Source organism: Neovison vison, chromosome 6 (assembly GCF_020171115.1).
Source record: "Neovison vison isolate M4711 chromosome 6, ASM_NN_V1, whole genome shotgun sequence".
Classification (NCBI taxonomy): domain Eukaryota; kingdom Metazoa; phylum Chordata; class Mammalia; order Carnivora; family Mustelidae; genus Neogale; species Neogale vison.
Window position 1 is genome coordinate 118,797,345 of NC_058096.1, and position 14,254 is coordinate 118,811,598.

A 14,254-nucleotide genomic window follows, 5' to 3' on the forward strand; every position below is an offset into this window, starting at 1 on the left:
AAAACACGTAAGCATGGGGGAGAGGCAGAGAGAGAGGGAGAGGGAGAAGTAGACTCCCCACTGAACAAGGAGCCTGATGCGGGACTTGATCCCAGGACCTGGGGATCATGACCTGAGCTGAAGGCAGACACTTAACCAACTGAGCAACCCAGGTGCCCCTGTTTTGTATTACTTTTAACTTGACTTTGGTAATAGTAAACCATTTAGTACTTCTGTCAACTTAAAAAGTTGTGTTGCTGGGGTGCCTGGGTGGCTCATTGGGTTCAGCTGCTGCCTTCAGCTTGGGTCATGATCTCAGGGTCCTGGGATCGAGTCCCGTGTCAGGCTCTCTGCTCAGGAGGGAGCCTGCTTCCCCCCCTCTCTCTCTGCCTGCCTCTCTACCTACTTGTGATCTTTGTGTGTGTGTGTGTATGTCAAATAAATACATAAAATCTTAAAAAAAAAAAGTTGTGTTGCTGTTGTGTATGTATAGAAGCTATTTCCCACTAATGGGTGGTTTTTTTTGTTTTTTTTTTTTAAGATTTTATGTATTTATTTGACAGAGAGATCACAAGTACACAAGTAGGCAGAGAGAGAGGGGGAAGCAGGTTCTCCGCTGAGCAGAGCCTGATGCGGGGCTCGATCCCAGGACCCTGAGATCCTGACCTGAGCCAAAGGCAGTGGCTTAACCCACTGAGCCACCCAGGCACCCCTTAATGGGTGGTTTTAATCACTTGTCTGGTTTTAACAATGAAAATAAATGTCTCCATACTATGGAATTCTATTTAGCAATAAAAAAGGAATACATCAATGTATATGACAGCACAGATACACCTCAAAACATCATGCTAAGCAAAAGGAAAACATAGTACTATGTTCTCTATGATTCCATTTATTTGAAATTGTAGAAAAGGCTAAACTGTAGTGACAGATCAGTCATTGCCTTGTGGGGAGTAAGGTCATGGAAGGGAATTGACTGCAGAGGGGCACAAGGAAATGTTTTAGGATGAGTGCAGTGTTCTATATCTTGATTTTGATGTCATTACGTGATTATATGTAATAACTAAAATTCATCAAATTGTACACCTAAAATTTTACTGTATGTTAAATAATGCCTTAGTAAAATTGACATAAAATTTGAATACCTTAAAGTTTTTCCACTCAAGGTATAATTTTTTATATCAAAATTATTGTGAAAGAAAAACTTACCTTTTCACATTTATTTATTTATTTTTATTTATCCATTTGAGAGAAAGAGAGCACAAGTAGGGAGAAAGAAAGAGAAGTGGACTCCCCACTGAGCTGGGACATGGGGATCATGATCTGAGCCGAAGGCAGACACTCAACCAACTGAGCCACCTAGGTGCCACCCCCCTTACACTTTTAAAAAAACACATTTATGCATATATACAAACGTTAGATCCATGGAATATGTTCGGCATGTATTAATGGATTGTAATTATCTTAGTCTGTGTTTTTATCATTTAATTAATGTGGTTGGGTACTGACTATGTGCTAGATGTAAGGAATTCTGCAGTAGCTCAGTAGAATATCCCTCATGGAGAGCTGAGATAAACATTAAATAAGTTATCATACAAATAACTGTATGGTTGAATATGGGAGGTATTTTGAAGGAAGAAAACATGTGACAGCAGCATAGAGGGAACTTACATTTACCCATAAAATGATACTTGGTGTTGTTATTAAAGACAGAATACAAAGTTTGAAATGGGTTATTAGTCTAATTTCCTAACATTTCCTCTATACTCTTGATATTCTTTATCCTTGACTTTACATTTACTTCTTTTCCAAATGTTCATGAAAATGAAGACTTACAATTTTTATGTTTTTTTAGTCAGTTGATGTTTTTGAAATACAATAAAGTAATCTAGATTAAGTTTAAGATACTGTTTATAGGTTGCCTGTGTCTGCCTTCGGCTCAGGTTATGGTTCCATGGTCCTGGGATCGAGTCCCACATTGGGCTCCCTGCTTGGCAGGAAGCCTGCTTCTCCCATTCCCTCTGCTTGTGTTCCCTCTCTGGCTGTGTTTCTCTGTCAAATAAATAAATAAAATCTTTAGGAAAAAAAGAGAACATTTTGTATTGCCAAGAACTTTTGAAAAGTCATGGAAAATATGACAATCTGAATTAGGCTTTAATGCTGGATTGAATTTATATATGTAAGGGAGAAAAAGTGTACATTTCACATGCTTATTTTCTTGATTCCTTTTCTTCCTTGTAACTCTCTACTCAGACTTCTTTGCTGAGGTAACCACCTCAGCATATGACCTCCTGTCATAACCTCCTTTTTTTCACACATTTGTTTTGGAACTTGGCCCTCTTATCCTTCACTTGGTAATCAAAAATCATGTTTATAAAAGTGATTCCTTAATTTATGTTTCTGGCTTCCTGATTCTTCTCTTGAGCTCTAGGGCCATGTTTCCCTGTGCATCCCCCAGAATACCTAAGTGAACATATCCAGAATAGAAAAAAGGATTCTTCTTTTGCTGAAAGTATTTTAAGTATGGATGTGGTTGCTATCTTTTTAGTCCCTTAGACTGGAGATTTTCAAGTCATTTTAGCTTCTCTAATAACGTGTACATCTCAGCAGTCTCTGTTTATTCTGCTTGAGAAATGTTTATTGTAGTAGGGTGTATAGCAAAAAGCAATCTCTTAACATAGTTTTTTGCCTTCTGAAAGAATATAGAACGATATTTTCCAGCATTAAAAAGGAAGGCCAGCCTTCTGAGACAAAATGAAGTACAGAGAAAAGCAGTTGCAGTTCTCAAGAGACCTAACCAGTTAAATAGAAAGTAAGTACTCAAATATGGTAATACTGTGTTATCCTGAATAAATAAAGATAACACTTCTTGCACCTAAATGATCAAATGAATATATTTGTAATGGTCATTTTCAAGACACATATTTGGGATGTCTCTTTGAACATCCAATGTGGAAGCATTCAGTAATGGCTTTCTTAATTTCTTAGACCCACTATTATTGATGAATTTAACAAATTATAAACTTAAAGAAGCATCTGTCTGCTTTAATATCTCTGTTTGCATATAGAATAAAATTATAAAATTGATTGCTAGGTAAAAACAACTCTGCAGGAATTATTCAAAATTGGGAATTCTAAAAGTCAAAATTGCTGTTTGGTCTCAAGTACTCTTAAGAGAACAGTGTACTTGTTGAAAAAGCAAACTACAAAGAATTCTTCATGAATGCTTCTTAAGCTGAATTTTTTAAAAAGTAATCTTGATGTGTAATGTGGGGCTCTCAATCACAACCCCAAGCAAGATAAAGAGTTAACATGCTCTATTGAGCCAACCAGGCCCTCCATAGCTGAGATTATTATGTTAAATGGAAAGCATAACAGAAACAAAAATGTGACCTATTGTTATGACATTCTGTTTTCCGTAAGGATAAAATGGGCAGAAAGGAAGTTGATAAACTGCTAAGTGTCTATATTATTTTAGTTTCAAATACCACTTATTCATCTCTTGTGGAAGATAATTCAAAAACAAAAACTAAGTAAAGTGGAATGGCTGGAGTTTCAGTTTCACTTAACTACCATCTCTTTTTCTTTTGAGAATCATTTGGTGTAGTAGCTTTTGGAAAATGGAACTTCTTAAATAAGAACTTGTCCATTACATGAGGCTTTAATGACCCATGTTAATTGTGCTAGCTAGGAAAATTTGAGTCTCTGTAAAATTGGAGATAAGATTAGGCAGTCTGTTAAGTGTTTATAAAAAATACATACCTAGATAAATACGAAAAATTTGTTGCCTCATATTTTACTGACCTCACATAGAGATTAGAAGGGAATTGGCAAAAGTCAAGTCAAACATAATTGAGAGTACATTGCCGTGTGTGAAGGAGCAAGCAGTGGAAGACTGTAAGTTTCTGTGTGATTTATATTAATATATAAAGGTTTCTGAGTGAGAATGGAAAACTGTAGTTGTTATTTTTCAAGATTTTCTCTTTACTTTTGGGTTTCAGCAGTTGACTATGATATGCCTAGCTGTGATTTTCTTTTTACTAATCCTGTAAATAAATCTGTACATATGTTTTTCAGCAAATTTAAGAAGTAGCATTAAAAATGTTATTTTTAATGTCTTCAGAAGAGATATTCTATGTTGGAATATTCAGAATTAACTAGGTTGTTATGTAGCATGCTACAGAAAGATATTTATAAATTGAATCTCAATAGCTTTGTGTAAATAAGAAAATAATTCAGAGTCTTTATGTTTAGTGTACCTCAAATGTCCAACCTATGAATTTAACTATTTTTGCTTGTTTTTTCTCAGGATGTTTGAGAGTTGTTAAATGACTGAGACTATTCACTATGTGTGTGTTTTTATTGCAGAAATAACATTCCAGCCAATTTTACCAGGAGTGGAAATAAATTAAGTCATCAGAAAGATACTCGTCAGGCAACTTTTCTTTTCAGAAGAGGCCTAAAGGTATTAAAAAAAAACCCCTTGCTGGTGCTTTCTTTTTACTCAAGGGATCTTGAATATCTTCCTTTAGTAATAATCCTCAATCATAGGATTGAATAATCCTCAATCATAGCTCATGGTTGAGGTGTAGGGGTTGGGTTTGGGATATGGAGACTATGACAGATTAGTTCTTTTGGTTGTTTATTTTTTCTTTTCTCTCTCTTGTTGTCATCAGTAGCAGCATCTTAGGAGTTTAAGGTGCTACTTAGGTATAAATTTGTTTTACCACTTGTTCTGATATAGGAACCCCAACAAAGAGGTATTGCCAGAATAGTCACATGCCTCTCTTGCATTCATACACACACCACACTGGGTTATAAAGTTACAGAGCAGGATCGCTTTTTGGATTCAAATCCTCTGCTTTCTATGGGATCTACTGCTTTTTTTTTCCCCTTCAGGTTCAGGCCCAGTTGAACACAGAACAACTGCTAGACGATGTAGTAGCAAAGAGAACTCGTCAGTAAGTTTCAATTTGTTTTTCAAGATGTCATTTCAAAATTCCCAGAATACTAGCAATCCAGAAATTAAATGAGACCAAAAGTATATTAACCCTTGACCTGAAATAGATGAATCCATTTTGTTCTTTGTTTTTTTCCCCTAAGAGCCTTTTATATTATCACATGTCCATGTTATGAGTTTTAGCAACAAATACATCACTCTATTTAAAAAAAAAAATAATGACCTATTCCATTTTAATGAAATAGATCTTTATTATCTGTAACTGCCTTTATATAAGTGAACCTATTCAGGGAATAAATATAAGAAAATCCAATCCAATAGAGATTTTAGAAAACTTGTAAACCTTTAATTTTATAATAGGATGTTTTTCCTCCTCACATATTCTTTTTTTATCCCCTAACCCCATAAAAAAATTTTTTTTTTTTCTTTAAAGATTTTATTTATTTATTTGACAGAGAGAGATCACAAGTAGGCAGAGAGAAAGAGAGAGGAGGAAGCAAGCTCCCTGCTGAGCAGAGAGCCCGATGCGGGACGCGATCCCAGGACCCTGAGATCATGACCTGAGCCGAAGGCAGCGGCTTAACCCACTGAGCCACCCAGGCGCCCCCCCCATAAAAATTTTTTAAAAATACATTTTTTGTCTGTTAGAATTGCACTTCTGACGTGTGAGTTGTAATACTCTAATTCCATCAATAAGATCAGGTTTTGAGATTAAATTATTTGGAACTATGGCTACTTTTTGAAAAACAAAATGTATAAAACATGGTGTTAGTCCAGATGTGATGCCAGCTATAAATGAGCAGAGTGTAAGAAAAGAAACTGTTTGAACTTGGTATTCACAATACTCTTTTGCATGGGAGTCATGACATTGGGAACCATAAGGAAAGAAATAATAATAAGCTGTTTGCTTCTGCAATGAACAATGCCTATATAATTGTAATAATATAAATGCTGTTTGTCTTGAACTTTTTTTTTTAAAAGATTTTATTTATTTATTTGACACAGAGAGAGAGATCACAAGTAGGCAGAGAGGCAGGCAGAGAGAGAGGAGGAAGCAGGCTCCCCGCCGAGCAGACAGCCTGATACGGGGCTCAATCCCAGGACCCAGGGATCATGACCTGACCCAAAGGCAGAGGCTTAACCCACTGAGCCACCCAGGCACCCCTGTTTAGAACTTTTGGGAATAAACCTGTAGGGGGAAGAAAGCACATAATACTTTATTTGGTTAACAATATGGTGAAAATGTCTGATTTTGAGTAACATAAATACAAAAGTAGAGCTGATTTAAAAAAATAGGTACCAAGTGGGAGAAGAGGTGGAAGGAAGGAATAGAGGTACCTACTGTTCTTTCATACAAAGTTGGGAGGGGATGGTGTTGAGAGAGATTGAAAGAAAGAGATTTAAGAAACTGAGAGAGATTTAAGTATATATGAAGTTATAATGGAGGTAAAATAGTGATACATAGATATCAAAATGTTCAGAGGTAGGTGGGGAAACTAGAGGATAGTATGATACCTGAAACTTTATCACAGCAAAATATTACATACACATCTTGAACAGTGAACTGGAGGAACTAGCAAACAGTAAAAATAGGAAAGGTTAAAATTCCTGCCATTGGAGATCAGGAAAGGTATACCTCTGGGGAGCAGTAAGTTGGGAGAGAAAACTGGGAACTGTTACTTTTCATTAGAATCTTTTCTGTATTTAATTTAATGTACATATATTTATTACACTGAAAAATACTTAATAAATTTAAGTGTCTGATTCCTATACCCAAGATGCTGATTAATTATATTATTGTGGGGCTTAGTATATTTTAAAAGCTAAGAAAAAGTGATATCTACTTTAAAATGCATGTTTTTATATGAAATACACTACAAGTTTTATAAACTTGCACTTCAATGAAGTTTTTGGTTTTTTGAAACTAGATGGCGGACTTCCACCACAAATGGAGGAATTTTGACTGTCTCTATTGATAATCCTGGAGCAGTGCAGTGTCCAGTGTAAGTCCTCCTTTTATTGTGCAGAAATTATAACCTCTCAGGGGTTACCTATTCAGTAGGTAATAGAAAAGCGTTGGACTTCTGCTCATGATATCCAAGTCAAGATAAACTGAGGCAAAGATAAAAGTAATACTTGTAGTACGGGGTGGAAATAGTATATTATAAAGTTAAAATTTTCTTGATTCCTGGTTCTGTAGCCCCAAAGTAGCCACTTTTAACAGTTTCATGTTTTTATTAAAAAAAAAAAAAGGTGGTGCATGTATACTAAGTAGTATATACATTTCTTTTTTATGTATAATGATAAATGAGGGAATGCTATATATGTATTTGCTATTTTCTCCTGTGTCTTTACTTTTCAGTACCTACAGATCTGCCGCCTTTTTAAAGACTTCCTCGTGTGTTCTTTTATCTGGATGACCTTAATTTAGTTAACCATTCCATTATGTTTATTGCATTATAAACTTTATAGGTTTGTTTTGAATTTGATCTCTTCAGCCATTTTAGTAAATGAAGAAAACAGAGGTTGAGTCCCCAATCATTCCAGATTGTTGAAAGTTTATAATTCTACTTAAAGAGGTATTCTATGAGTGATTATAAATTTTAGTCTCTAGATTAGTCAAGAACCAGGTACAGTAGTACCCCCTTGTCTGTGATTTCACTTCTCATGGTTTCAGTTACCCAGTCAGCCATGCTCTGGAAACAGATGGTCCTCCTTTTGATGTATTGTCAGAAGGTCAGTAGTAGCCTGACAACTACAGCACAATTCCTACATTAATCACCTCACTTCATCTCATCATTTAGGCATTTTATCAGCTCACATGGTGAGTACAATAACATTTTGAGAGAGGAGACCATTTTGAGAGACATTTTCGCACAACTTTTATTACAGTATATTGCTACAGTTGTTCTTTTTTATTATTAGTTATTGTTAATCTCACACCATTCCTAATTTATAAATTAAGCTTTGTCATAGGTATGTATGTATAGGAAAAAAATTACAGTATGTGTAGGGGTTCAGTACTATCTGCAGTTTCAGGTATCTGCCAGTGGGGGTGAGGGGCAGTTCAGGAATGTATACCCTATGGAAAAGGGAGGACTGGTGTACTTTTTTGAGGACACAGAATAGCCCTATCCATTGGTGTGTACAAATCAAGATGTCTTATGTACCAGATAATTTATTTTTCTTTTTTTGATTATTAAGCTTATCTGATTTCATACTAACTTTTTTCCTAACAGAACTCAGAAACCACGGTTAACTCGTGCTGCTGTACCCTCATTCTTGACAAAACGGGAACAATCTGATGTAAAGAAAGTCCCTAAAGGTGTCCCCCTACAATTTGACATAAATAGTGTTGGAAAACAGGTAAATTTTTTTGTTAGTTTGTATTTCTGTGGGCCATTGATTGAGAATATCTTAATTAATTTTAAAAAGTATGTAATGAATTAAATAGGGTGTCCTAAGTCTCTTCAACCCTGGGAAGCCACTGATGGATCTGCTTTCTTTTTTATTATTATTATTATTATTATTATTATTATTTTATTTAACTTTTAAAATTTTGATTTCTTAATTATTTGTGAGAGAGAGCGAGCACAAGTGGGGGTGAGAGGCAGAGGAAGAAGCAGTTTCCCTGCTGAGCAAGGAGCCCAATGTGGGATTCGATCCTGGAACCATGGGATCGTGACCTGAGCCAAAGGCAGATGCTTAACCAACTGAGCCACCCAGGCATCCCTACTTTTTGTTTCCATAGATAAGCCTATTGTATACATTTCATATGAATAGCATCATAAAATATGTGGTCTTTTGTGACTGACTTCTTTTACTTAGCGTAGTATTTTTTTAATTTAATTTAATTTAATTTTTTCAGTGTTGCAACATTCATTGTTTATGCACCATATCCAGTTAACATAGTATTTTCATGTTTCATCCATAGGGTATGATCTTTTTATTACTGAATAATGTTCTACCATATGGATATACTGTATTTAATTTTTCATTCATCAGTTGATAGACACTTGGGCTATTTCCATTCTGTGGCTGTTGTGAATAATGGTCATCTGCACATTGATGTACATTGATGTACAAAGACATTGATGTCTTTTTTTTTTTTTAAGATTTTATTTAAAAGATTTTATTTTAAAGATTTCTTTATTTGACAGAGATCACAAGTAGTCAGAGAGGCAGGCAGAGAGAGAGAGAGAGAGAAGCAGGCTCCCTGCTGAGCAGAGAGCCCAATGTGTGGGGCTCCATCCCAGGACCTTGGGATCATGACCCAAGCCGAAGGCAGAGGCTTTAACCCACTGAGCCACCCAGGTGCCCCGTACATGTCTTTTGTATGAGTAGGTGTTTCCATTTCCCCTGGATAAAAACCTACTAGCAGAATTCCTAGATCCTATCATCTATGAACTGCCAGACTTGTTTTCCAATTTGGCTGCACTGTTTACATTCCTTCCAGCATGTATGAGAGTTCTAAATTTCTCCACATCCTCATCTACACTTGTTATTGCCTGTCATTTGATTATTCCAAGTGCTTGTAGGTGGTGTGTCTCACTGTGGTTTTGACAGTTTTTATATTACATTCAACTTTGTGTCTTGTGATTCTTGCTAAAATTCACTTAACTACTTTAGCAGTTTTGTAGATTCCTTAGGATTTTCTTTGTAAACAATCATGTCATCCTTCAAATTCCTTCTCAGTCTTTAAACCTTTTCTTTTTCTTCTTTATTGTGATGGCTAGAACCTTCTGTACAGTGTCGAATAGAAGTGGTGAGAGTGTGGTATGCTTGCCTTGCAAGTCCCCAGGCATGAGGAGAAAGCATGAAGTATTTCACCATTGTGTATGATGTTAGCAGTGGGTTTTTAGTAGATTCTCTTTATCAGGTTGAGGGAGTTCCCTTTATTCATAATTGACTGAGAATTTTTATCATGAATGGATGTTGGATTTTGTCAAATGCTTTTTTTTTTTTTTTTTGTATCCATTGATATGTGTGGAATTGAAATAGGGTGTATGGACAGAAGTTTGACCAAGTTTGTTTTACTTTTTATTTTTTGTCATGGTTACATTTCTTTCAGAAATGATGACATAGGGGTGCCTGGGTGGCTCAGTTGGTGAAGTGACTGCCTTTGGCTTGGGTCATGATCCCAGGGTCCTGGGACTGAGCCCTGTGTTGGGCTCCCTGCTCAGCAGGGAGCCCACTTCTCCCTCTCCCTCTACCTGCTACTCTGCTTGCTTGTGCACTCTCTCTCTGTCGTTTAAATAAATAAAATTTAAAAATATGTATATATACATACATATTTTTTTAAAAAGAAACAGTGATATATAATTTGGTTGTTAATCAAAAACCAGATGTTGATTGGAATTTCTGTGAGGAACTCACAGAAATCCAAAAACCCATAGAAATTCAAGAAAGTATGTTTCAGGGATGCCTGGGTGGCTCAGTCAGTTAAGCTTCTGCCTTTGGCTAAGGTCATGATCCCAGGGTCCTTAGATCGAGTCCCACACCGAGCTCCTTGCTCAGCAGGGAGCCTGACAAAATCTTTTGAAAAAAAAAAAAAAGATTTCGGGGCACCTGGATGGCTAAGTGGGTTAAGCCTCTGCTTTCAGCTCAGGTCATGATCTCAGGGTCCTGGGATTGAGCCCCACATCAGGCTCTCTGTTTGGCAGGGAGCCTGCTTCCCCCACTCTCTCTCTGCCTGCCTCTCTGCCTACTTGTGGTCTTTCTCTGTGTCAAACAAAAAAATTTAAAAAAAAATTTAAAAAAATAGGTTTCAAATATTCACAAGTAGATTTTGTCTTTTATCAGAGACATCACTAGAATTTGTGGCAATGTTTGTAGAGCCTAAAAACAATTCATATAGAGAAACTCTTGGATGTATGACTTGTAGGCATTATGGTAATGAGTTTTATATAGTGTATAATGTAGGCATTTATAGGGGTTAGGAGGTAGAGATTGTGAGTCAGATCACTAGGTTGAAATTCTGGAGCTGCAAGTAGGCAAGTTAACTAACTTCTCTGAACCTCACTAAATGCACCTATTTCATATATGTGGTTTTTGTTAGAGTTAAATGAGTTTGTATGCATAAATATTTAGGAAATGTTAGTTGTTGCTTTGAATTACCATTATGATCACATTATTGTTCTTAAGCAAATACGGCTAATAGTCAAGTTGTTAATTTTTTTATTTTGTTTTCTCTAGACAGGGATGACTTTGAATGAGCGATTTGGGATCCTGAAGGAACAAAGAGCTACTCTCACATTCAACAAAGGAGGAAGCCGTTTTGTAACTGTGGGATAGATCCATGTCAAAGGGACTTTTGAGTGATGACTCTGTTTTAAAAGTTGAATTGCTTGAAGAGTTCATCACAAAAATTCAAGAAACTTTATTTCAAAATATTCACAAGGCTAAATAACTCTTATTTTTATTTTTGAAGTGTGTTTTTTTTTTTTTAAACATGTATAAATAACTCCCTGAAAGAGTAACAGGGAATATACCTATCTGTTCTTAAGATTTCATGGTCCAGACAGAACAATTCTCTGTTTGACTTCTTTGGTTCCTCATGAAGCAGAAAGAACACAGAATGATAGAAATTAATTATTTTTATGATAGTGGTATTTAGGATCTCATCACTTTTGTTCATTTTTTACACTTTGCCATGGTAAATCTTGGTCTTCAGAGATATGAGTAGGTCCCTTTGTTGCTGTCACCTATCCTTTAATAGTGTTGATGTAATAAGTGCAGTTGACTTTTCTTCATTAGATATATTAAAAAAAAAATCACTAGAATTCCAGTTTTGAGTTTTAAGATTTTGGGGAATATCTGGAATTTGGGTTACTTTTCAGATGACATTAGGTTAATCCTCCAGAGTTGTTAATTTGTAATATTGAACTTTTAACAAGAAATGTGACTCTAGGCATTAGTCTTTGTTTAAAATGTTGATATTTAAAGGCTATAAATAAATGTGTGTTTACAAAATTACCTTGGAAGAGAAGGTCCAATGTAAAAACCTGAAAATTGTGTTTAGAAAATGAAGAAAACAGGAGGAAGTAGCAGGTTGAGGACAGAGAACTGAGGTGAAAAACTTCAAAACCCAGGACACAGATATACTGTTTGAATTTAATGTAGCCTTGCATCTAATGTCCATGAAGAATTCTTCGAATGATATTTAGAAGAATTAAAATTACCAAAATGGATTGATTCTCTTAGATACTTTGATGGTTAAAATCAATAGCCATAAAGTCCTAGACTTACTCAAAAAAGTTAAATTTCATAAGCTTTTTAAGCTTGCTAATGACACAGTATGCAGTTTCAAAATAAAAAACATACTTGTATGTGTCACAAAGAAAAATATCCAAAACGGTAATAGAGTTACATTGTAACCTTGTTTCATACCTTTCTTATATGTATAAAGTTTAGGCATTTATGGTGAGAGGGTTTTTTTTTTTTTTCTCTCCCACACACTAGAGGAGTGGGAGGAATTAATCTCTTGTGCCAAGCTAGGCTGAAAGTCCTCAGATGGTTGTATACTATAAGTTACAGTATAATGCCAAAATGCAGTAACACAGTCCAGCTACAAGTCCAGTCATTTTGAAGCTTAACCTTTTGTTTTGCTATAATGTTAAAACCTCTAAGTATAGGTGTTAGTTTCCCTAGAGTATATTGGTGTTGATTTTCCCTATAGAACAAAACAAAACATTAAGTCATTACTCTTGCCTGCCTTGCATTGTATATTAGATGTCACTGTTTTCTCTCATGCTCCTTGGGTTACTTTGGTTTATGCTAGCCACGGAAAAGTATCACCTAACAGTTTCATGCTTATACCAAAGAATTAAATCTGATCCTTAATACCTGGTATTTTGCCAGTTAAGTCTACTGATAAGGGATTATTGGAAGCCAGTCACACAATTTGAAAATAAACTCTAGTCTCCTTAGGCCAAGGACTCATTGCAAAACATTTTTGCAAGTACAGATGCTTAGATTTCATCCATTAACAGTCCATCTTATTTTAGACTGGTTTAGAATTACTGATAGCTTATTTTAAAGCAAAGGAAAAACAACTGAGCACAGATTTGCTGTCTTTAGAACAGTTCATGAAAATATGGTATAAAGATGCTTTCTTTTTTTTTATTTTAAATACTGTACAGAGCTATTATTAATGCCATTTTTCTTGAAAACCTTAAAAATTGTCCCAAATACTGACATTAATTGCATCAAACAGCAGTGTCTTTGGTATATTAAACTTTTGCTCTTTGTGCATCTCTAATTTCGTTTTCTTTTTAAATATGAAATTTTGCCTTTGTTATAACTAAATTAAAATTCTTGAGTGCTAACATTGTATATAAACAAAAGAATATGGTTTATTGGAGGAAAATTTCCTTTCTTGGGATGTGGTTGTAGTCATCCTTTTTCAGTTCTTAAATTTTTTTTTAAACAGGACAACTTAAAATTTCCTTTGCATCAAGGTGTATGCAAAACATTGATGCAGTGCATCACAAAATGTAAGTTTGTATTTAATGAGGAGATGCTTTACACTGTACTTTATGGTGTTTTTTGGAAAAGTTACAAATTTAGATCTATTCTGAAGCTGTTCATTTTTAACAAATAAAATCTTACAGGTCTCACATTTATTCTTAGCTATAAAGATCGAGTTGTGGTTTTTAGATTGTTCTGTGTTACAAAGAACTTTGTAGTGATTATATTTATAATTTTGGGGGTTTGAAAAACTACCAGTTAAATTGTTAAGTCAGTCTAGACTCCTATTCTGACTGCCTTTTGACCATTTCATCTGTAAGCTCCAAACAGGAAGCCAGGAGGAGTTTAAAATAAAGAATCAAATTTACTTAGAATGCAGAATTTCAGGCTAGATGAACCTTTCAAGATCATCCATTTCAACTTCTCGGTCTGTATCTTAGTTAAGTGAGGCTCAGCTTTTCAAGGCTTACATGTGGCAGAGTCATTTTCTGAGCTCAGGTCTTTTAATTCTCATGTCATAATAAACTGCTTCTGTGACTTGAACATCCAAAGAAAGTAGTGGAATGATGTTTGGTTGTCAGATACCTATAAGAAATGGTAATAGCCATGCTTTAGCATTTGTAGCATGACAAGTAAATCTACTCTACCATGATTTTGAGACTTAATTATTTTGGTATTAAAGTTATGTAAATGTCTTAGAAAAGGCCAGTGTTCCGAATTAGACATTACATATTTTTTTCTAATAGGCATAAATTTCACAATTTAAATTACAAACACATCATAAAATACTTTTAAGTATGAAAAAATTTGTAGGCTGCATTGCCCAATGATAATTTTTTGTTCAAA

At 35.1% G+C, this 14,254-nt stretch overlaps 1 protein-coding gene across 1 annotated transcript in view; it reads left to right on the forward strand.

The window, feature by feature from the left end:
- The window catches only part of FYTTD1 (forty-two-three domain containing 1), a 33,371-nt gene extending 19,794 nt beyond the window's left edge, over nucleotides 1-13,577 (forward strand). Inside the window, exons 4-9 of the mRNA XM_044252129.1 lie at nucleotides 2,679-2,791; nucleotides 4,348-4,444; nucleotides 4,879-4,940; nucleotides 6,868-6,942; nucleotides 8,179-8,305; nucleotides 11,135-13,577. Of these exons, the coding sequence (XP_044108064.1) occupies nucleotides 2,679-2,791; nucleotides 4,348-4,444; nucleotides 4,879-4,940; nucleotides 6,868-6,942; nucleotides 8,179-8,305; nucleotides 11,135-11,233 (573 nt within the window). The 3' untranslated portion in view covers nucleotides 11,234-13,577. The remainder of the gene's footprint in view (nucleotides 1-2,678; nucleotides 2,792-4,347; nucleotides 4,445-4,878; nucleotides 4,941-6,867; nucleotides 6,943-8,178; nucleotides 8,306-11,134) is intronic.
- The last annotated feature ends 677 nt before the right edge of the window (nucleotides 13,578-14,254 follow it).